Source organism: Carassius gibelio, chromosome B21, assembly GCF_023724105.1.
Source record: "Carassius gibelio isolate Cgi1373 ecotype wild population from Czech Republic chromosome B21, carGib1.2-hapl.c, whole genome shotgun sequence".
NCBI lineage: Eukaryota > Metazoa > Chordata > Actinopteri > Cypriniformes > Cyprinidae > Carassius > Carassius gibelio.
Window position 1 is genome coordinate 7133067 of NC_068416.1, and position 25777 is coordinate 7158843.

A 25777-nucleotide genomic window follows, 5' to 3' on the forward strand; every position below is an offset into this window, starting at 1 on the left:
AGAAATGGAAATAAACACTATCTTGTCTAATATATTGTGCTGTTATAACCTTAGAATTCCCTTTTGATTTATAAAACTAATCAGAAAATTCAAAAACTCTCAAATAGTCTAATTAGTACATGAATGGAGTGTGTTTGCCCAGGAGAATGTTATTACTCTTTGATTAACTGAAGTACCAATTTTGTTGTGAATGCTTCTCTTCAAATTACTTGGGAGAAATAACAGAATCAAATGCCAAAGTGCTGACATAAAATCATTTTACAGACCTGTTCGGTCTTGAAAATAAATGGTTGAAAAATTTGTTTCATTTCATTATGAAATATCTTACTACTTGTTGCAGACTTCGGTGTCTTGGCAAATCTTGGCAAAACAATCACTATGATTTGGGCGGTATTTATTACTTCTATGATTTTGCATTTTATATATTTTAAAGCAGGTTGTATGTGAGACTTTGTTTGTGTTCAAGCGCGTGCTTGAAGTTATATAAACATCTGAGCGTTGCTTAAAAAGCACAAGATCACAGCATTTACTTTTGAGGGAACTTTAACTCTGCAGTAAGGTGTTGATGGTATGGGAATGTTTTTGGCATGTGTCAGTGTTTGAAGCACATGAAAAAACACAAATCTGATTGCCCGAGGCAGGGAAACCCATTGCACTTGATCAACTTTATGCACAGACACCTTGGTTCCTTGGTGATGTGCTGCTGTGTCTTTACACATGCTTCATACACCAGCACACAATGAAGGTGTTCTCATAGCATCAACATCAAGACGAATCTCAGGGAGCCAGGTAACATACGTAACCCTGAGACATTTTGTCACTATGGGCCTCCATGTTACATCCTTTCTGTCAGCAGCTGCACAATTGTTCCACTTAGTTCCCTGCACACATATACTAGTACAAATATACTCTGAAAATAGGTTATGCATTAGCATAACTGCAACAGCCATATTAGCACTTGCCATGACAAAAGGATTCTTGGCTTATCACCACACAACCATCCTAGCCCTTACGAAAGGAAAATATATTTACCAATATATTTCTTAAAATATATTGTGATATATTGTAATATATTATTTTCCCTTTTAATTTCTAATATTTTATATATTTGAATACATTTAATAATATATTGATGATACATATATTATATAATATATTGCAAAATATACAAATGATTGCCGCTTTCAATATATTTAAATATATTGGAAAAAATGAATATATATATAAGAATATATGCCTAATATATTGCATGAAATTTTCCAATATACTGCAATATAATTTTGTTTCATAAGGGATACCAACTAATTAAATCTGTCATAATTTACTCATCCATTATCTGTTCCCCGCGGAACACAAAACATTTTTTGTAATGTCTTTGTGATACTGCACTATTATTACCATAGTAACATAGTAACATTATACTCTTATACACATTACAATGACCATTAAATTAGAAATAATAATATGGAACTGTATTTTCTGAATAAAACCTTTTTTATGAACTAAATATGAGCAGTGACTACTAAAAATTAGTAGACTACAAAAAATTATTTGCAACAATCTTATTTTTTATTATTATTATTTTTTTAAGTTTGCTACAGTAGTGATATCATGTAATCAGTGCCAATAGTGGTGAAACTTTAAAAGAGCAAACACCCGGTGAAGAACCTTCTCCCCACTAAGGTAAATCACACCAACCCCAATCTGTAATGCCAATCTGTGCTTCAAAGACAGGTGAACCTCAGAGAGCACCAAGGTCAGTGTACAACTCGATCCGAATTACACTCAGGAATGAGTACAGTAGCCATTATCCAGTATAAAGAGAGTTCTCTTAGATAACATCTGCAGTTAGTCATCTCTCACGTTCTTGCTATCACACCACTTGCTCAACAGTAAACATGTGACCCTGCCAACCTTTGGAGTAAAGCAAATGAGATGAGATCGCAACGGTTCAATTTCTCATCAATGTTCAATACCAACCTATTTCTTGTTCCTCTAATCATTCTCTTTTCCTTTCCTTACAAACGTTTTTTTCATTGTTCCTGATTGTCTCTGCTGCTTTTGCTGCTCTTTTTTTCTTTTCTTTCTTTTTAACAATAACAAATCAGTTTTGGGCTTTTTCTTTAGCCAAAGACCCCAGTGAGCCTGTTTTCAATTTATCTTTCATCTGCGTGCTTTCTTCTGTTTTCGATCTTTCTCTTTTGGGCTTTAATAGCTATTCAGTTCTCTTCTATCTCAAAGGTCCAGCAATTTTAAACTGTCTCAAAGCAGCCAACAGCTTTCCTTTGGGTGTACCAGTACCACAAAAGGCCAAGAACCTAGCCATCATTACAGAAGTGTAGTGAAGCCTGTTGCACATAACCAATTATCAGTATCTTCACTTGATTTATGAAGCATGAGACCACAAGCACAGCCACACAATATCGTGACAGAATCCATTTGGCAAAGTAAGTCTGATGATAACACACACTTTCTGCTTTCAAATGTTTTCAAATAATATGCAAAAACGGTTTTTCTTTATGAAAATGTTCTGCATTTCATGCATATGTGTCAACTGCTTTAATTAAACTCCATTTTTCAGTTATGGTTCTCATGAAAGCAACTGGAGATTTGGTCTGGCCCTCACACTGTACATAGAGTAAACCATTAAATATACCTATACCAATAAATTATTAATAATAATATTATTAAACTTTATTTATATTGCTTTTTTAATAAAAATAATACAGTTCGACAATACTATTTTAAAATAAAAAGTGAGTATTAAATAAAAATACACTTATTTTATAGCACACTTAAATACAACACAAATATCTCACTTTCAATTTCTTATTTTATTTATCAAAAAAGAAAAAAATAAGAATTGTTATCATGTTAACACGTCAGTGAATGAAGTGTCACAGTTTTGCTTTTTACTTTTTAAAATTGCAGCGCATACAGTAGCCTGTGTTTTCAGTTTATATGGAAATCTTATTTACCATTACAGTTAGTTGGAAACAGTGATTGTACATTAACAGCTCCCAACCATGTTGGTATGCAAATGAGTTAACAGAACTTATTTATCCAGTGCATTTTTTATTTTGGTTACCACTTAGTGTCACGAATCCTGTCCGTGGCCTTCCACCCGATTCCCACCAGAGGTCACCCTTCCATTACACTCCATTCCATTCCATTGACTCTCCCATTAAACAGACTGTTACATGTCACCCCGGACTACATTTCCAATGTTCTATTTAATTGATTACACCCTCACCTGTAGCCAATCACACATACTATATAACACCCACTCAGACCCTTCTCAGCTCTCTAAGTATTGTTTAGCGATTATCACTATTTTACAGAGCCATTCTGAGTTTTAAAGTTCTTTGCACGCCAAGTGTGAAACTTTTTTCCATATTTTACTCTTATTTACCATCCTTTCCTATCAAAATGTATGCTACGATGCAAAAACTCAGAAAATCATACCTAATTTTTTTATGACGGATGAAAGTTTTGGAGGCAGTGTGTAAACATGATTGACACAACGTGTGGTATTTATTTTTCAACGTGTGTTATATGACCTTTAGTCTAGCCTAGTTCTGTTCATTGCTTGAGTAATCCATGTCTTTATCCTAGCCTGCTTAACTTGTCCTGTCTGCTCTCTGCCTGCCTTGGACTTTAGTCTGTCTTGGATTATCCCTTTGTCTTGCTGTTTCAGTCTGTTTTCGCACCACACCTGAACAATTTCTTGTTTGTGGATTACCTGTGTGCTTTGCCCTCTGTGTTAAATTTGCTGTCAATTGACCCTCACCTGTTTTTGGATTACCCTTTCATCTAGCCTGTTCCATACTTGTTGTTGCTATTGACCATAGCCTGTTTTGACCACGTCTTTGAGTAAAGCTTTGCATATAGATTTGCACGCTTCCTCTGTTTACTCCGTAACAATTAGCCAATATTAAGTATATCATTGTATTCACATGTAGGCATCTAGCATATCTAAAACTTAATTGTTTATCAACTTTTATTCTAAAGAATTGTCACCTTTTAAGTTTCATTTTGGCATTTTTACCAGCAACTTTAACTACCATGTTCAAGTCTAAATGTGCTATCAGATTTGCATTGTACTGTCTTGTGAGAGACTCTGCAGCTGCTCTCAATGCTTTCCTCAGAAACACATGATTTAAATAATAAATAATCCATTCTATTGAAAATGTAATAAAGACGTATATTTGAGGAAGAACAATAGTACGAAACAGGAATTTATGTTACCGGTTTACTCGCACAATATCTCCTTATATTGTGAGCAAAACGGCAACTCGCCGAGCTTTCTCTGTGGAAATTCCAATCCATTAGCTCTGAGCACATTTTTTTGCAGAGGTTATCAGGGCCAGGACAGAGGGTGGCAATAATCAAGAGCAAGCAAAAGCAGTGGGGAGAGCGAGAGAGAGACGATTGGCAGCTTCAGACTTATTGAACAGGAACAACCTCAATAGTGACAAGCTTGCTAGCAAGCAAGCCCATGTTAGTTTAGGATTTATATGCTGAATATTTATTGCTTATTGTGGGAAGTAACTTTGTAAAAACAAATCGATACTGGAAAATGAAACAGTGATTGATAACACAGGTTAACACACTAAAAGTACTCAAGCTTTAATAAAGCATTCTGCATTTTCAGAAATATAAATAAAATGCAACTTCTTTGAATTTTTTTTTTCAAATGATAGTACATCCATTATCTCTATGACATGGCCTTATATAATATAAGCACTGAACACAACTGTACAGGTATAACTGTAATTTCACAGCAGCTCTGGATAGCCTATTTCTAGTGTATTAAACCAGATCTATCTTACCCGCATCTCCTGAGCCTCCTTCTGACCATCCCACGCCCAGCTGCGCTTTGTGAAGTAGTTGACAGTGGCAAACTCAATGAGAGCAGAGAAGACAAAAGCATAGCACACTGCCATAAACCAGTCCATAGCTGTTGCATAGGCCACCTTGGGAAGTGAGTTCCGGGCACTTATGCTCAGTGTCGTCATGGTCAGGACAGTTGTGACACCTAAAAAAACAGAAGTGGTTAAAAGTTTTAGATGTCATAGTCAAGATAATAGATAACGTGGAGTCATTTTATTTTTGTATTTTTTGCAATGTCAGTTGCTGTTTTAGTTGATTTAGCCAATATATTTAACCAATAGTGATTAAGAAATGATGTGAAAGAATAATTCCACCTTAAATGAAAATCAAGTAAATAAACCAACGGCAACATAAAAGCGCCAAACAGAAAGGTCTTGAACCAGAACATTCATGCTGTGAGGTGATGGTACTATTCACTTAGTCAACATGCCACCCTGGTTTCTACCGTAGCTTAAGGAGAACAAAAAAAATGGTCCCACTTCATATTTCTATAAAGCAGTCCCTCCAAAAAAAACGAGGATTTTTGTTGTGATTGTTGTGGGCAAAAATCCTTGATTTTGCGGCAGGTTTTCTTAAAATATGCGATGAAATATGTGGGATATTTTTGCAATTTTATGCGATGAAATTGCGGGAACTTGCAAAAACTGCGGTTTGATGAAAAAGAGAAAAAAAGGTGATCCCCCCAACACCCTGTTCTCACTACCTTACTGTAAAGAGTCATTACTTATGACTTACTATGATAAGCAAGCATACTAAATCACATAATATTTAAGTTCTCATTCTGTTTTATTTCAGACCTTAATTAACACATGGCTCAAACCTACAAAACATTGAGTCAAACAAGTTCTCGAACTTTACAAAAGGAATATTTAACAACTTCTGTAAAAATAAATAAATAAAATATTTTTCAAAAATGCTGTTTTCCAGGAATTGCAAAGTGCAATATCTTACTGCAACGTAAATTATTTTACATACTACTAATATACTTAAAACTGTAAGGTTTTGGTACTATTCTGTAACAAAAAAGTGCAATCTTACAACTGTAGAGGTGCATCAACTTCTGAATGAAACTACAACAGTCCACTGTGAAAATGAAAACTAACTTCGTAGCCTCACCTATCATTCGCCATCTTCATCCTCATCCCTCTCTCAAAATAATTTGCCCCCACTGTCATGTAACACACCGTGTAACTGCTTCTTGCGGTCTTTTGCGCTTATTTTTGTTATGAGAATGATTTGCGTGCTTCACCCTGCATTAAATCAGGCGATCGCATAATCGCGTTTTTCTGAAGGGACTGATATAGACCAAGATGGCGCCGCGTACACAAAAGTATTTTTATCTCGGTCTGTTTATACTGAACAGCTTTGCCTTAACATCGTAAATCAGACAGGAGCTTTTGGATATTGGTGTTTACTTTTCCAACAGTTTTATCCCCAATCTTTGACTCATCCCTGAGATCTCCAGAACAACCGAGGCTACACACTCTACCCGGCTGGATGAAAGTGCTTGCTCCGGCTCTCTTTACCCAGCATTTTCCTCACTAATGTGCGTCACTGGTGAACAGAATGGATGAGTTACAACTTCACATCACCCACAGTAAAAGACTTTTGGATTGCAATGTCATCGTTTCCACAGAAACATGGCTACACAGTGACATAGCCAATAATTCTATTAAGCTAGCCAGACACTACAGTCTGATCACCTTTCTTTGTTTCTCACACCTAAGTATTCACCCCTCATCAACCACGTGAAGCCATCAGTGAGGACCATCAAAGTGTGGACAACTCGAGCAGACTCTTTACTTCAGGACAGGTTTCAATGCACATACTGGAGTATGTTTGCTTCTCAGGCTGCCTGTGGCTCTGACACAGACATTTATATCTATACCTCCTCTGTACTGGATTACATCAACACCACCATTGACAGTGTCACAACAGAAAAACAGATCATAACTTACCCTAATTAGAAGCCATGGATGAACAAGGAAGTGCGACTTTTGCTGAAAGCCTGCAACACTGAAATCCAGGGCTACCCTGAGGAGGGGCATCAAAAACGCCAAGTACTGATACAAGCTGAAGGTAGAGGAACCCACTTTTCCAACTCTGACCCCCGATGCATGTGGCAGGGCATCCAGGTCATCATTGACTACAAACAAAGCAACTCTATTCCAACGGTCACAGACGCCTCCTTCCTTAACGAACTAAATTACTTTTATGCTCACTTCAACTGCAACAGCAAGGAGACAGCCACCAAGATCACATCCTTAGCAGACCACCAACCTCTCAAACTCACCTCCACAGATGTCCACACTGCATTGAGCCAGATCAACGTGTGCTTAGGGCATGTGCAGTGCAGCTTGCAGGGGTCTTCACAGAAATTTTCAACCTGTCCCTCACCCAAGCAACTGTGCCAACATGCTTTAAGTCCACATTAACACTCCTCCCCGATGTGCCTAAATGACTACTGCCCCATAGCACTCAAAGCCATCATTATGAAATTCTTTGAGCAACTGGTCCTAGCACACCTCAAATACTGCCTTCCACCCACACTGGACCCACACCAATTTGCCTACTGTGCACTCTGTACTTACACACCTGGAAAATCACAATGCATATGTACGGATGTTGTTTGTTGACTTCAACTCAGCATTTAACACTGTCATTCCCTCCAAGCTGACCACAAAACTTGGAGATCTGGACATTAACACCTTCTTCTGCAACTGGATTATGGACTTTCTGACCAACAAACCTCAGCATGTTAGGTCAGGCCACACCTGCTCCAGCACCATCACACTCAACACTGGCGTACCACAGGGCTGTGTGCTGAGCCCATTCCTCTACTCCCTCTACACCCACTACTGCAACCCTGTGCATGAATCCAACATCATCATTAAGTTTGCAGATGACACCATGGTGATTGACCTCATCAGAGACCTCCCTCCTACAGAAGGAGGTACAGCACCTGGCCGCATGGTGCGCCGACAACAACCTGCTCCTCGACACCATTAAGGCAAAGGAGCTCATTGTGGACTTCAGGAAGAAGGTAGGAAGCACGCATGACCCCATCCACATTAACAAGAAAGTTTTTGAACGTGTCTCCAGCTTCAAGTTCCTGGGAACCACCACCTCGGAGGACCTGTCCTAGACCACAAACACCTCTAGCCTGTTTGAGAAGGTTCACCAGTGCCTCTTCTTCCTGAAGACTGAAGAAGAACCAGCTGTTTCAGCCATCCTAGTGAACTTCTACCAGTGTGTGATTGAGAGCATCATGACCAGTTGCATCACAGTTTGGTATGGGAACTGCTCAGTTGCTGACCTCAGGGCATTGCAGAGGGTGGTGAAAACTGTCCAAAGCATCACAGGGACACCACTTCCTGCTATTGAGGACATCCACAGAAAACGCTTTTTTGTCGAGCTCGCAGAATTCTTAAGGACTCTTCTCACCTTGACCATAGACTGTTTAACCTCCTGCCCTCCGGGAGGTGCTTCAGGAGCCACCGGATGAGGACCAGCAGACTCAGGATCAGCGTTTTCCCTACAGCTATCTCCTTACTGAATTCTGCCCTCCGACACCCCCCACTCCCCAACACACACATTTTTCACCCCTCCTCAACACTACATCTACATCACACAAACAAACAAAACTGTTCACTTGCACTGCTGTCTGTTAATCCAGAATACTAAATAATGCATTTGCACACTGGAATATTTTTCTATGCACTTTTTTACTGTCCATTGTACTAGTGTAAATGGTGTTCATAGTTTTGCTTATAGTGTACATACACTTGTTACATAATCCATCTGTATAGTATGTTCATAGTACACCTATCTGTATATCATGCTGATAGTATTTAAACACCTGTAATATATGTCCTTATCTGTATTTTTATTATACATTTGTAATTACTGCTTATTGCACTTCTGGTTAGATAAGTGCATTTAGTTGACTTTTACCTTACATGTGCATTGACAATAAAGTTGAATCTTATATATACTAAATACCTGTACTTATATATTTTTAAATACCTGCATGTAAATACATCTGTAAATAATTTCTGTAATTATATTTATAATACACTGTTGACCCATCCCTTTATACCTTAACCCTCCCTTAAACCTACCCATACCACCAAACCTATCCCTAACCTTACCCGTATCCCACCTCAATAGCAGCACAAGTGTTTTGCAATACAATATGAACACAATAAGTACATTTTACTTATTTTTTGATGTAAGTACATAGTAGTTAAGGACACCTAATATAAAGTGGGACCAAAAATAAATAAATAAATAAAAACTATAAATAAATACAATGGTGGCCAATGGTCTTGAAACATCTAATCATCTGTGATTAGAAAGTTAACCCAAACATTTGTGACTGTTTCAAGGACAGGTGCTTTTATAATATATACCACTTTACTTTGTGAAGTGTTTTAGTTGATTTCACCAAATGAAAGCTCTCAGCACTGGGATTCATGCCAATGCACAGGGTGTCATAGGCTAAAAAGAAGTATCCTTATAAGTGATGGAAGCTTTTAAAGGAAATGGGAGTAAACATGGGAAATGAGTTGCTCTTACACCACAATAACGTTCATAAAAAAATATTATGAGCCTTAGATTGCTGCATATATCAGTGAGGAGTGGTGACTTCTTTAACCAGGCATGCTGTCTAATTTATTAATTTGTCAGATATGCTAAATAAGAAACATCACTGCAGGTGTTCATGGTGTTTTTTATGTTTCTTAAACACATACACAATCTCCACTGCAGACTGAACAAGCAAAAGACACAAGATAGTAGTGTTTTACATTTGTCGCATTCGTGTGGTGTTTGGTGTGTACAGAATATACTGTAGTTAATAATTTGATGTTTCTGCGTAGATTTACTATGCAAATTTATAAGTTAAAATTGTTTCAAAAGAAGTGTTTGCCTTTGCAAGAGATGCATAATGTTTGGCATGTTGTGTGCATGTGATGTGTAGAATTGAGAGAAAATGAGTCATAGTTTCAGAAATTGTAAGCAATTGAAAAAAAGAAAGATACAGTGGTTCCACTCTTTTACTGAACTGAAAGTTATTCATCAAGTGAAACTTTAAGTGAACTAAGAACCAAAACTGTGTTATGTGTACTTCAACCTTATGTAAATAATATTTTGTTTTTAATTATGTGTATAAACATTTGTTCAATTAATAACTAGTTGCTTATTAGCATGTCTATTATTAACATATTGGCTGTTTATTGGTGCTTATATTGACATATAATGCATGACATCCATAATCCTACCCAATACCCTAAACTTAACAACTACCTTATAAACTATTAATAAAAAGCAAATAAGGAGTTAATTGAGGCAAAAGTCATAGTTAATGGTTAGTAGTGAGATAGTGAGAATAGTGAGAATTGGACCCTAAAATAAAGTGTGACCAACAATCTTATTAGAGGGCATAATGTGGATATGAATTTCTGATTTGTGATATCTGATCTTTTGGAATGACTCGCCATTTGGCAATAGACTGCTGAAGGCAGTAAATCCAATTAAAAATGCATTTCATACAGGCCCCTTCCTGCATAAATTGGGTGATTCTTGGCCATGGAATGGACTGGATTCTTGGAATATGCTTCCACATGGACCATTGTTGATGTCTGGATCCAGGAGACTAATGCTCTGGTTACAATAACAATCTGGTGAATCTAAATTTAACTAAATTAACTGACAAGATAAATTGGTTGTGCTATTAAATCATGGCCCTTCAATTCTGCAGAATTAAATTTGATGATTAAAAAAAAGCATAAAAAGCAAATTGCTCTGAATAGATGCAATAGTGTTTCGTTCTGTTACTGCCCACTGACTTAGAAGAGAATGCAGATGGAAGATGCTGGTATATTATTACCAGGGGGGCATTCTGACTTCAGTGCAAATAAAACAGCATAAATAAAACATAGCTATATAATGTGCAATATATGGTGTGCTGTTGAAAAGAGGCTGCAATTCAAATGAATACTGAGCACTGTTTGCTCCCATAAATGTCAGTGGCTGACAATTAAACTGAAATCTATGGCTGATGAGGATCTGTAGAGTGTCAAAAAGTCGAATGGCAAAGAAGATTCTCATTAAACTTTTCATTAGGCATTATCTCCATCTGGAAATGGAGTGAAAAGCAATGGGAACATTAGAAAGAATGTCACACAAGTTGCTATTGTCTCTGCAGAGACAGTTGTCTATTATATGCCGCGTGTGTCGAAACCATAAATTACACATTACACTGTGGAGCTGTGAAGAAAATTACAAAATAGGATTATCTGAGTGAAATGTCAGGTTAGACCCATCAGAGGAGATCTGAGAAACTGGCAGCTATCCAGAGACTGATTAAATATCAGTCTCAAAGCGATGTTTGTGAGATGATGCATAAGCCTAGAAATACTGACACAGGCTTTGCTATTTAGTGTGGTGGATGAGATGGTTTCTTCTGTGCATGATTTGAACAGTGGTCAATTCCAAGGTCATTTTCCTGAAACCTTGTTTCGGAATTATTTAAATATTGGAAAATGTGGATTCAGATTTTTATCATACAACCTTGCATCCTAAATGTAAACATGATCATATATATATGTTATAGTTCACGTGCATTTCATGTCTCTTTGGCATCGTTCAACTCTTTGATTAGAGTCCACCTGAGGTACAAGATTTGATTTGACATTTGATTGATTTTACATGATATGGAAAAGCAAACACTTGCTTAAATGATGACTACAAGCAGCATTTTCTGAAGAGCATAGTGGCCAACCTCCCTGCAATTGCTGTCAAAAGCCACGCCCCCTGAACTCATGAACGCACACACAGACCAGAATACCAAAGAGAACATTACTTCAATAGGCTACATCAGTGGTTCCCAATTCCAGTCCTCGCACCCCCCTATTTAAATAGTATTTATTTATAGAGGTATATTATCTCACAATTCAAACTTTATAGGCTACATCATGTGTCATTTATCAATTAAAAAGTACTACAATTCCAGGAAGGGAGATCAGGTTGTTGATGTTTGCATTCTGCATAGGGTGATTGAATGCACTGATGACGTATCCTGTCTGCGCACACTGGGTGCACAGAGGTATGCAGATATATATGTTGACAGGCAGGTTGGAACTCCAATTAAAACACTTGAACCGAGCGTTTTGATTGGATGGACATTTCTTGGTGCTTCGACTTCCACATAATATATAAATACAGATTAATACATTTACATCACTTAATGATTGCTATCGGAATGAGAAAAGACTTTGAACCAGCATAACAAAAAATGTTTCTAAAGACAATCACCTATTGCACCCTTAAGACACTTAAGGCTTATGGGCAGTAGACAATTATGGTCACAGTTATAATAACTGAAGACAGCAAATACACCTTTCAATTGACTATGAAAAACATCAGATTCCCGGGTTCCCTGCTCACCTGCATGGACATGCCATAGACCTGCTGCAGGAGGCATAGATATAGCAAGAGAAATAAACTGCAATGTCTTTAATCTAAGCCCATGTCAATGCTACAGGGTGACAACAGGAAAGGCAGGTGTTCATCCATGTAGTAGCAAACCATGTATAACCATGCGTCCCCCGCGGACGTGTTCAAGAATATGCAAGTGCCTTGGTAGAAGAGGGGGTAACATCTCTGCAATAACTAACTCCTATGGCAAAAATAGTTGACAACAGAACACAGCCATTTATGATTACTGCCAAATCTATGGGCAGCAGTCAGATGGCAGATTGGTGTGCTAAAGCTGCTGAGGTTTACAGTAGCACTTAGGGGAGCTGGCTTTGAGGACCTACACAGTACAACCTCCAGGCACCTTGGAAAACACTACATTTAGCAATGGCTGTCTACCAACCTGGCTTCTCCATTACTTCAATATCCAGCCAGCAGCCTGATTCTGTGCTGTTTCATCACGTCTGCAGACATAGCTGTGTGAACCTTGTGGAATATCAATAAGGGTCTGCTCTACACCTCATTAGTACCTCTCGAATGGAGCCTACCAGCATAACTACAGTGGGTTTCAGCACAAATAAAATAGTACATTAAATAGTACAGTTTACAACAGAATAAATCTTTATTTTTATATATTATATAATAGCATTACATAAATCACAATAAAGATAACCACAGTGAAGTGATATATACAAAATAGTGCAAAATAAAAGCTGTACATGCGCTTTTATTAAATTTATGTTTATTAACATAGATTACCCTCATTAGATGTAGATTAGATGTAGATTACCCTCATAGCCAAAAAGCCACATAAAAAAATACTGGTTTGCTATAAAAACATAGCTATATTGAGCTATAATGTCTTCTTTGCTGTTCCCACAGTTCCTCTGGATATATTCTGTCTCAGTTTGTTCTGTTTCTTCATGTTATTCCAGACAGACTGATGATGGTGAGATCAGATCTCTGTGTGGAGCACTGGCTGTTATCAGACTCCTTGTGCAAACAAAAATCTGACTGGATTATTACATTTAATGGCAAAAATAATGTTTGGAAATGTAAATTGATATTTCCTACTGACACACTACAGCAATACATAGAAACAACTGACTTAAAAGCAATCTTTTGTTGCTGAAAATACTAGTGGCCTAAGACTTTTGCACATTACTGTATATATATAAATATTATTAATAACATTTATGATTTCAAACAACGAAGACAACTCCATGAAAGTTTGCTTCAAAAAACAGGATGAAACATTTAAATTACTCCTTCCGGTCATGTGTTTGCACTCCATAAACAGGCAGGCTTCAGATCACTGATTAACCTTGGCACATTCGCTTTGTGTGAGAAACCTGGGGTTTCTGTTGCACACTTTTTAACACCTCTCCTCTGGACAAGATAAGCAGGAGGGAATGTTAATAGCAGAAGTAAACTAAAAGTTAAAGTCGCAAAAGATGGAGTGGCATTTCTTACGGAGGTGAAGAGCATGCCTAGTGGGGCTTCTTCATAGAAGTGTGGCGACCAGTTAATGATGCAATTCTTACCCAGAGTGTGATTTCTGATTAGTCACGTTTATGGACTCAACTTGGGTAATGGGAAATCAGTCAGAGACAACCTCCCACTTGTCTTTATGAAAGATGTATGATAGGATACTAATTAATGCAGCATTCAGAGCACTCACAGCTTTTTATTCTTTTGACACAAGGAAATTAACAGCCTTTTTTCTGCTTGTCTCTTAGCTGTTTCTTCTTGATTAACTTAGCAGTCAAATGCTTTAATACAACTCAACTCAATGTGATGTTATATTCTGAAAACAATGTTCTATTCTGAATTACTCCTGTCTGCTTGGCCTAGTTATAAACAATCTAGATTACATATAACTAATTAATAAATGTCTCGTATATCAGAACACATTATTAAAAATCCGCTTTACATAGTCAGACCAGGATTACTATTTAAGATCAAGGTTTTTTTAAAAGATAAAAAAAAAAAATAATAATAATAATAGATTATTGGACAAAAAATAGTACGAAAGAAACAGTGATGCATGCTTATGAAAACCACTCAATATTAAAACATGAATGAATATCTAAGCCTGTGTGGGCTGAAGAACAATTCTAAGGAGTCTGTCTTAAAGGTTGTGGGTGTGCAAACGATAATGGTGATGGTGGGCTGCAAAGAATAAGATGGTGAAGATGAAATATGACTATACACCTGAGTAAGCTGCACTGCATGTATTAGTTTTAGCTTGAAAATGATGCAGTTAGCACAAGATAAAAGACAACAACGAATAGGCAAAAGAGGCTTTAGAAAGAACAAAGAGATGAGAGGGAATGATAAAACACATAAAATGGAAACAGTGGCAGTACAAGAACCTAAGCGGCATGATTCAATATTTACTGAAGGGAAAAACTAACTTTAGGTGTAGAAATATTGGGGACTTTGAAGGGGACAGATGGAGAAGAAAACGAGAAGATTACAGGACTGGAATTAGCAGGGCTCTGTCCTGGCAGCTCTGTTTATTTTGTCCTTGTTTATTTAACGTTTCTATGTTTGTTCTGTGTGTAAGCACAAGGGTATATTTTATTTATGTTGGTCATGTGCTCTCCTTGTCCTGCTCCTTATTTCCCTTTATCATGCCCTCTCATTTAGTCGTTGTCTAGTTCCTGCTTTCCTCTCTGTTTACTTTCATTTTCTTTTTCTTTTGCACATTTTGCAGTATTGCATCAGAAACGAATGACAGAAACTGCAAAAAAAAAAAAAAAAAAAAAAAAAAAAAAAAAAAAAACACGAAAAAAACCACACCACAATTTATACAAAGGTATTTACGCTTGCTTGAGGTTTCTTGTGTGGAAAAGGATTAATACAATGAAGGTAGATGGAAATGCACTTTGGGAATACATTTCTCAATGCGCATCAAAAATGTGATTTTGTGACTATATGATGGCACAACCTGACTTGTAGTATTTCACCTGCTTGTTCTGAGGTGCATATAATTTATTATATTAATAAATTATTATAATTAGTGCCTACTCCTACTTTTCTCAGTGATATTAATGCTAGTTTATCAGTAAGAGTGTATTATGTTCTCTTTGACTCATTGGATGGAAATGACGCTTATGTTTTATGCAATATTCCAATTTTGCACACGTTAAATTTGCAGCTTTGGATGGAAACCTTGCTACTGTCTTCACTAGTTTGTTTTGTGCCATATGTACACACTTTGTTGTGCTACATTCTCATTTTCTTGCTTTATTTATCTAGTGTTCTCATTTACTTTTTACTTTCAGTATGTTCTGTAGCTCTTTTCCTAGTCTTCTTGAGTGTGTTACTCTTGTCCTTTGCTTTGTTTTTATTTTTAATCATTCTAGTTTTTATTCTACTGATTAGTTCTTTATCTTTTAATTACGTTAGTCTTTAGTGCTACAGTTACTGCCATAGTGTTCAGTGAAGATATAAAAAGGAACCATGTTTACTACAGCACTCAAAACTGTGTTCGTACCAATGACTTGCTTTTCACTGCTTGCATATGCAGCTAACATCTTAATAGAAATGACAACTTATAGACAACCAAAAAAATTTCCCCTCTGGTCTTCTCATAGGACTGTCTTCTTTACATACAGTAATACCTTATAATTTAATAATGTTGTTTAACGTGGTTGGTTCTTAACTAGAAACAGTAGAATTTTGATATGTAGTACCTGCTCTCATGGTTTTACTTATGATTGCCTTGCTTCATTATTCCATAGTTGCCCGCCAAAGCAACTTATCACTTTCACCTGTTCCTTGTTTTATACTGTAATATATTCTGTTTTTAAACCCCAGTGATTCCTATGATCTTATTCTCATGTTTTAGTGAATAGATGCTACTTGTGCATGTTTTAATTCAAGTTTTCCTGCATCTAGAATATCCTCTTTTGGATTCACACTGAACAATTTAGCCCTAATTTTCACTCCAATAGTTTTGTGGAAATCTCCAGTAAATGCCCAAAAGGGCGGGCAGCACCTTCATCTGTGCTGCAGGATCTCAAGTGCACTACTGTTTGGCTTCCACACTCTGCACAAAAATGCTATTTTTTTTATAGGCTAACATTAGATTTAGCTGTCATGTAAAGTTGCTACTATACATATCTCAGATGATAAGCCATATTTGAGGTCGATGAATGTTAGGTGAGCATATGGATGTCCTGCTCAATGTACTATATATTACCACATAGACCAAAAGGGCTACAGCTTTCACATTCCTAGAACCAAGCCAATCCTGAACCAGAAAAAAATGTCAGAAGCATTTCACCTGGGGTAAGGAGAAAAAGAACTGGACTGTTGCTCAGTGATCCAAAGTCCTCTTTTCAGTTGAACGTAAATTTAGCATTTCATTTGGAAATCAAGGTCTGGAGTCTGGAGGAAGATTGGAGAGACACAGAATCCAAAGTCCAGTGTGAAGTTTCTGAAATCAGTGATGATTTGGGGTGATTTTGGAGCACTTTATGCTTCCATCTGCTTACAAGCTTTATGGAGATGCTGATTTCATTTTGCAGCAGGACTTTAGCACTTGCCCACAGTGACAAAACCACTTCCAAATGGTTCGATGACCATAAAATTACTGTGCTTGATTGGCCAGCCTACATGCCTGACCTGAGCCTCACAGAGAATCTATGGGGTATTGTGAGGAGGAAGATAAGTAACATCTGACAAGCAATACAGAGGAGCGGAAGGCCGCTATCAAAGCAACCTGGGCTTCAATAACATGTCAGCAGTACCATGACGTCAAAGACCACATTGAAAAGACTGCTTGATCTTGCAGGTTGACTTTGCACAACATCAGAAATATCAGGCCCTTTTTAACGTAGCATGTTGCACAACTTCTTGTCCAGGCCCTTGTAATTTTTAAGCTGGACTACTGCAATGCACTTCTGGCTGGACTTCCATCATGCACAATCAAACCTCTACAAATGATTCAGAATGCAGCAGCAAGACTGGTTTTCAATGAGCCCAAAAGAGCCCATGTTACAACTCTCTTTATCTCCTTGCACTGGCTTCAAGTTGCGGCTCGCATCAAGTTCAAGACATTGATGCTTGCAAATAGAACAGCCTCAGGCTCAGCACCTGCATAAAAAATAAACAAAAACAAAAAAACCTTCCCCTTTATTTATTCCTTCTCTTTCTAGTTTTTACTGATTTGAACAATACATAAAACTTGGTATTACAAGCACTGTTTGCCACTTTAAGAAGAATCGCTTTATGTTTCCCCCAATTGTAAGTCATTTTGGATAAAAGAATCTGCGAAATGACTAAACGTAAATGACAGCGATTCTTCCTATTGAAAAATTGCCTAATGTGTGGCCCCTGAAAATCGTGCAGTGTGCAGCTTGAGTGAATCAAGAATGGTTGTGAGAAGTGTCAGAAATGCATTTATTCGGTAGCTGATTGCAGAAACTTTCTCATCAGTAACATCCTCCACAGTAATTCTGGCAGAATGAGCACTTCTTTGCACCTGATGCTCCGGCCCTCGTTAAAAAGCAAACTGCAGATGAAGTCAGACACCATGCCAAAGTGGATGTAAGCTCAATAAGCTATAATCTCTTAACTTCAGCTTTCTTAAAGATCCTGTGCGAACAGGCTGCTGAAGGAGATACAGCTGCAACGCTCTTGTGTTTATCTTTTCCTTTTCTGTCCTGTCAGCATTACTTTTTTTTACTTTTTTTTTTTTTTCATTTGACTCCAGGTTTAGGTTCATCTAATCTGTAATGAATTAGGTGCTTGTGTGGTGGCTGTGGTAATTACAGCATTTCAAAACAGATTCCATCACTATCCAGGTTTAGGACTTCTCTGAAAAACTTTTACACGGAATACAAACTTTTCAAATAATCCCAGGTGTTCTTGTTTACTGAATGTGTCCTGTTGTTTCATAATGGCAGATAAAAACAAAAGCATCTCTACAAATATAATGCACAGTATGTTTTGATGTAGTCTCATAATGTGAACAGCAGTTCTATGCTGGACGTATTATTTGCCGGATTACTCGCAGAGTACATCTGTGCATTGGTAAACAAACAGAAGAAAAGCTCACCGAAGACGGTACGTGCTGGAACGGACTCCCGGTTCAACCAGAAGGAGACCTGAGACAGAATGACTGTCATTATGCAAGGGAGATAAGTTTGGATCACGAAGTAGCCAATTTTCCTTTTCAAATGGAAATACGTTGTCATCACCACATATTCTCCTATATGAGAAATTAGAAAAGAGAAGAGAGAGACCATAAGAAGGAAGAATTATTGATGAGACAACACAGACTAAAATATTCAGAATTTTATTTATGGATGATCATGCAGGAAGAGCAACTGAGAGGTAGGAGGTGGGGGTCTTGTGTTCAAGAGGAGGTTTAACTGATTGCTTCTTGTAGATCACAGCACCAAGGGCAGAGGATTCGAGTGCTTTCCCAGCATGGCTGGGGCAGATTGGATGTTCTAACCTCAACAGTGAGAAGGAAGTGACAGACAATTGGTCAATCTGAAAGCTCTGCAATTTTGTTCTCTCTGAAGTTCTGACAGAGCATGAGGGGCTGCAATTATGTCTTTAAAATCAGAGGTCAGATGACCAAATTACACTGCAAAGGTCATTTAATTTTGGTTCGAAATTTCCATAAAAATCAAATGAAAGGAAATCCTATTTTTCAGTGGCTGGTCTATCGTATATCAGGAGAATCAGGAGACTCATGTAAAAGTCTACATTTTCTTTCGATTACTTCTTTGCAATAGCATAGACTCATCAGTCATATTTTGTTCTAGCACAAAACCTCATGTCAATAATAGTTTATTATAGGGACCAATTCTCAGTATCAACTAGTTGCTTATTAGCATGCCTAATCATAACATATTGATTGTATATTAGTATTATAAAGCATATCTTCTGCATGATCATATTCTACATTCCTAATTGTACACCATAGCCAAACTTAACAACTATCATGCTATTTATATAAGCAAATTAATAGTTCTGGTTTTAAAGAATGGCAGAAGAATTTTGAAACTGTGCTTGTGCTTTCAGTAACAAGACACTTCAGAAACAAACTTGGCAATGTGCAAAAGTGAACGATTTGTAATATTACATATATAGTGATATGGACTGCATTTGTTCATTATCAGCCCTCATTCTAGAAAAGAAAACCCCTGGCATTCTGTAAAGTATATTCTCTTTTAATGACAGAATTTTCATTTTTATGTGTATAAAATATTAGTTGAACAAGACCTGAGGTTGAAATACTAATCTCTGTGGGAAAAGCTATTTTTGACTGAGTTAGCATTCTCTCCCTGCACTGGGAGGCAGAATGGAGGACAATTAAAATGACAAAATGAAAAATAAACAGATGCTTCTGGTGCTTTAAAAACAAACACTGGAACATTTGTCTTTTCCATTTCAGCTGAGGGGGAACAATAAAATAGGTGTCTCATCTGGAAGCAAGTACAAACCCTTTCTCCAGCACTGACAAACAACCAGAGCTTTTTTTTCAAATGTGTCTTAATAGTGACACCAATTTGTGTGTGGGGTCCTGGTATTCCTTACATTATGGGGACTAAATGTCCCCACAGTGATAGTAATCACAAGTTTTGATCTTGTGGGAAATTTATTGATTTATGATCCTCATGAGGAAAACAGCTTGTAAATCCAACAGAACATTTTAAACGCCTGTAGTTTTGTGTGAGGGGTATGTTTAGGGTAAGGGGATAGAAAATACAGTTTATACAGAATAAAAACAATACACCTATGGAATGTCCTCATATAACATGTCAGATTCTCAAATTCCGATCCACTCTGCTGCACTTCATCCAGCTGTTTTTGAATGCTAGAAAGCATTCTGTGGGAACTGCAATTAGGCGGTATTTCAAGCTTGAGTTACTCAGAAGAAAGGAAAATCCTCAACTTACGTATGAATGAGGAAGCATGATCAAATGCATTACTTTTTAAATATACATAATTAAACTAAATTAAATGGACAGCTGAAATATATTTATAGATAGAATTGTTGCTCTATTTTTAAGCATTCTTTACGCAACTAAGATTACATAGAAGCTGCATCTTTAAATACATTATATATTTATTATACAACAATCTCAATTGCAATCACAAAAAAAGCCCTATAATATAGTTATATAAATAAACCTAACCCTAAGTCAGTGATCCTTAAATCTGACTCGCGGCATCCACTTTCCTGCCGAGTTTAGCTCCAACCCTAATCAAACAAACCTACCTTTTTTAATGAGCCTGAAGACACTGATTAGTAAACTAAAATGTATTTGATTAGTATTAGAGCTAAACTCTGCAGGAAAGTGGATCTCGCAAGCCAGATTTGAGGATCACTGCCCTAAATGACATCCCTAAGTCCTAAGAATGTGGAATGAATGTTTTGTCTATCTATGATTTTACTTCTTATTTTAACAACCAATTGTAGCTGCCAGTCTGCCAATGTAAATTTTTTTTTCAATATTTTATTCGTTTTATTCATAGATTTTGTCTTTCGATGTTAATGTACTTTACACTCATAATCATTCATTTAGTCAGTTTTATCTGACTTCCGTTCTGACTATAATTTTTTAATTTTGTTTAATTTTTTTTGCTTTTTTTACATACGTTACATGGAACAGTGTTATTTCACTGGAGCTCAAGCCCCTAGTCTCACGGTTAGTAAACCATCGTCTCTGTTTTGCACTATGTGGGTGGAGTTTTGTGTGTCTCTCATCAGCACTGATCGTTTCATGTGGGCATCTCCGTTAACTGTTTATCAGCCACAGCTGCCACTCATTACCCGATCCCTACTTATTGCTCTTTCTTTCATCTTGTGTTTGTAAGATTGTTGTTTGAAGTTTCCCGTTCATATGCCTGGTTTCTCATTCCTGTTTCATCTCTGTTTCATCTCATCGTTGGATCTTCGCTCCTCTGGAACCCCATCCACTCCACACCACCAAGGACCACTCATCTCTGTTCCTGTGTCACGCTCTCCTGCTGTCTTTTCTCATCGCCACTTCTTGGATCACCGTCAGACATCTCTACATACCTGTTGTTCCTGCAATTCTTCTCTGTTCATTGGACTCCGTTAATAAATCCTATTTCATTTACTTGCACTTGCTTCCTTACCATCATTTCCCATTACAGAATGCTCTGACCAACATAGAAGCAGCAAGTTCCACATCCCTAGCCTAATTCGGCCACCACAGCGTCACCCTTATGGATTAACAGCAAGAGAGCATCGTCAACACCGGATGTGCTGTACAAAGCGATGGTGACACAGGTGTCCGAGCTCACCCAGCAGATACAACAGCTGACCATTCCCGCTGTGCCGCCTGCATGTCTGTTCCCCGAGCTGTCCTCGAGTCGAACTACCGTCCGGAACCCCGCCTACCAGTTCCTGAGAATTAGTCTGGTGAGCCTAACTTCTGTGGAGCAACCTTACCAGATGTTCCATGTATTTCTCCTTGCAGCCTTGCACCTTCGAGACAGAAGCGAGAAAGAGGCAGAGGTCCAGAGGACTTTGTTAGTATTGCAGTGGCTCTGGACATTTTCTATTCTCCTGCCCGGTAAAAGAGCTAGCCCAGTTGTAAACTTGAGGGTACTATCGGGTGGGATCTCCACCAGGAAGTCCTCAACATCATCTTTTCTCCTTCCAGTGAAACTGAGATGGGCGAACAACACGCACACCTGTCATGCCCTTGGACTGGGGTTCCAAGACCATCACCTTGTGGAGCGAGTGTTGTCATGAGTCTTGTCTGGTGTCTGCTTGCTCTTCTGTGTCTAGTTCTGTTTTTCAGGAGGAGGCAATGGTTTTGTCAAACGTGCCCGCGGAGTATCTGGAGCTGAAGAAAGTGTTCAGTAAGCGCTGCTTCTCTTCCTCCGCATGGTCCCTATGACTGTGCCATAGAAATAGTCCTAGGTAAGTCCCCGCCTAAAGACAAGCTTTACTCTCTTTCCATTCCTGAGAGGGAGGTCATGGACAAATATCTGTCTGATTCTCTAGCATGGGGGTTCATCCGCCCTTCCTCTTCTCCAGCGGGGGCGGAGTAAATTTTTGTTGGTAAGAAGGATGGTTCTCTGTCACCTTGTAATAATAACCGAGAGTTGAACAACATCACGTTGAAGAATATCTATCCTTTGCCGTTGATGTCTTCAGCCTTCGAGAGGTTACAGGGAGCATCCATCTTCACAAAATTGGATTTATGTAACACTTATCATTTGGTCCACATCAGGAATGGGGATGAGTGGAAAACCACCTTTAACATCCCTAGAGGGCACTTTGAATACTTGGTTCTGCCATTCGGGCTTTCCAACTCGCCAGCGGTTTTTCAAGCACTCGTCAATGACGTGTTGAGAGACATGGTAGATCAGTTCATATATGTTTACCTGGATGACATATTATTTTTTTCTTTGTCTCTCCGGGAACACATGCAACACGTCAGATGAGTGCTCCAAAGGTTTCTAGAGAATGGGCTTTTTGTGAAGGCGGAGAAATGCATATTTCATGCACAGTCTGTTTCCTTCCTTGGTTACACTGTCTTGTTTGAGGGAATATGTATGGATCCTGACAAGGTTAAGGCTTTGATAGATTGGCCAAGTCCAGATTCTCTTAAGGCCCTAGTTTTTTCAGTTTTATTCGCAATTTCAGCCAACTAGTCTCACCTCTGACCACCTTGACCTCCCCCAGAACTATGTTCAGGTGGTCTAATACAGCCAAAGTTGTATTTACCAACCTCAAGAGCCGCTTCGTTTTGGCTCCCATCTTAGTCGCCCATGATCCCACACGTCAGTTCGTGGTCGAGGTCGATGCGTCAGAGGTGGGAGTAGGTACAGTGCTTCCCCAACTCTGCGTCACATATTTTTGATCCATCCGAATGCCCGGTGACTTCCGAGTGTATTTTACCCCACCCCTAAACTTAACCCTCACAGAAATCATGCTAAATTATGATTAATTAAGCATATACATTTTCGTGCACGTCCGTTCCCTTGGATTGAACCCATGATAGCATGATTACATATCAAGGTATATCGCAATAATCTACCAATTGAGCTACACGAAACGCAAACCAGAGTGCAAATAAAAGAGTACAAAATAATTAATATGAAAACAACCTTTTGCCAATAGGGGCGCAATTGTAGTATACGCTCTGATGGGTCGTATTTCAGGGATTTGGACAAACGACCTGTACGGGCGTATTGGTTGGAGGACAGGTTGAGTGCGACTTTTGCTGAGAGGTAAATATGGAATCTGGACTTCTATGATCTATATAATACCTTTGGATCAAAGCTTACTCATTTATGACCAATTTCCCTTTCACTGGCTCTAGAAGAAGTGCGCCACAAATAATATGGACTTGAGGTCAATTTCATCTCTCATTTTGACATGTGCACATCGTCTTATTGAGCACACACACTTTTCTTCTGCACTCATACTTGTTTGAGTTCTTCCTGCTTCACAGAGGCGGTATGACCCCAATAACTGTGACAGAGAGCAATCGATAAGCTAGGTGCTTGCAAAGCAGGTTAGATAAATGACTTTACTAACAGACAAAATGGAATTTGTAAGCGTATGTTGAAGCTGGAAGAAAGGAGAAAAGCATGTGGGAAGCAAGGAAAAATAATTAATTCAGGTTGTCAGCTGCAAAAGAGAGATTTCATAAAGAGAAGGTTATGTACAGAAGAGTATTACAGACTCATGCATATAAATAAACTGTGTTAAAGAGAAAGAGAGGTTTTCATTATCCAGCATGAATCTGTAACTATGCGTCAAATACTGATAAACAAAGGAAGGCAGACAGCAGAATTCAGTGTAAATACACAGGATTTGGTGTTGTATAAAATGAAAAAAAAATAAGCTAGGTATTAACAATTATCATAATATGTACTGTAACACAATAAATGCAAACCATATATCAATTCATCACAATATCATAACTGCATCCTTATTGAAACTCTCAGTCTGCTTGCTTGTTTCACTTTTGCCTGGTCCAACATGTCATAGAAACAGCTCTGAAAATGCTGGTTTTAGTAACTGATAATGCACTCTTTATTGTCGTTGACAATAAAGATAATGTGATATACATGGATTTTTTCTGCATTGGAGAATAATATTAAATAACGCATTAGAACTATTTAAATGCAATAGGAAACATGCAATGATAAAATAAATAAAATAATAACATTAAAACAATGTTATATTCTCCCTTCTTCATCCGCTACCATTTGCCTAGATCTTAACCAGCACTTTTGATCTGCTTTAACTTCACTATACAATCAGAATAGAAAAGTACTTACCTGTACTGGAGCTGATGGTCTCTTTGCCAATGACATGTCCCAACAAGTCATACTGGTTGAGTCTAGAACCATCAGGAGCCACAGAAACAGATTTCTCATCATCTGCTGTCCAGATGTATACAACCTCGTTGTTGGTGTAGGCATCTTAGAAAGACAAACCAAAGCAGTACTGGTTTATTCTGACCAAATGCATATAAGTGTGGTGAAAATAATGCACATAAAACAATACTTCTAGACTGACTGGCTAGTTGAAAAAGCAATAAATATTAGGTTTGCCCTTTGCAACTTTATGTTTACACCGCCACTCTGAGAGGCTCTTTTTATACCCAATCATTTTGCCAATTGACCTAATAAGTTGCAAATTGGTCCTCCAGCTGTTCCTGATATGTACATTTAACTTTTCTGGCCTGTCCCAACTTTTTTGGAATGTGTAGCTCATGAAATAAAAAAATATGCCAATATTTGGCATTAAATTTCTCACTTTCAACATTTGATATATTATCTATATTCTATTGTGAATAAAATATAAGTTTTATAAATTATTCCATTCCTTTTTTACTCACAATTTGTACAGTGTCCCAACTTTTTTGGAAACAGGTTTGTCATTTCATGTCAGCATTCTTAATGCAGTCTTTATAAAAATGAACACTTTTGACTAAATAATTTTAGCAGCCATTTACGATGAACAATCATGGACTAATACCTACATTAAAAAAATACTTGAATATATACTAATGAGAAGTTAAGGCTTATACTAATCAAGAACTACCCTTACATAAATCATGTGTGTGTCATTCATATGTAAATAACGATACCCTTGACTACACTACATGTTAGTGCATGATTGTTAGTAAATGCATTAATTAGCACTCTGGGATAAGTTTTCACACATTAATTCAGACTGCTTCATTTTCATCTGTGTGAAATTCTATATAGCGTCTAACCTGACTAAGGCCAATAATAGTGATGGAACATGTCCACCTACACAATCTTGATCATATTATGGATTAGGAAATCAATATCTTGCAGCCAAAGATAATTTATGAAGAGAAATTATTACCTCCTGAGTTTTTTTTTTATTTGTCATGTGAGAAATGCAATGAAT

General features: G+C 37.7%; 1 protein-coding gene across 1 annotated transcript in view; it reads right to left on the minus strand.

The window, feature by feature from the left end:
• LOC127985714 (gamma-aminobutyric acid receptor subunit alpha-3-like) overlaps window positions 1–25777 on the minus strand; it is a 181317-nt gene that overhangs the window by 18807 nt on the left and 136733 nt on the right. Inside the window, exons 7-9 of the mRNA XM_052587784.1 lie at window positions 24673–24816; window positions 18443–18595; window positions 4833–5038 (exon numbers count right to left, since the gene is read on the minus strand). Of these exons, the coding sequence (XP_052443744.1) occupies window positions 4833–5038; window positions 18443–18595; window positions 24673–24816 (503 nt within the window). The remainder of the gene's footprint in view (window positions 1–4832; window positions 5039–18442; window positions 18596–24672; window positions 24817–25777) is intronic.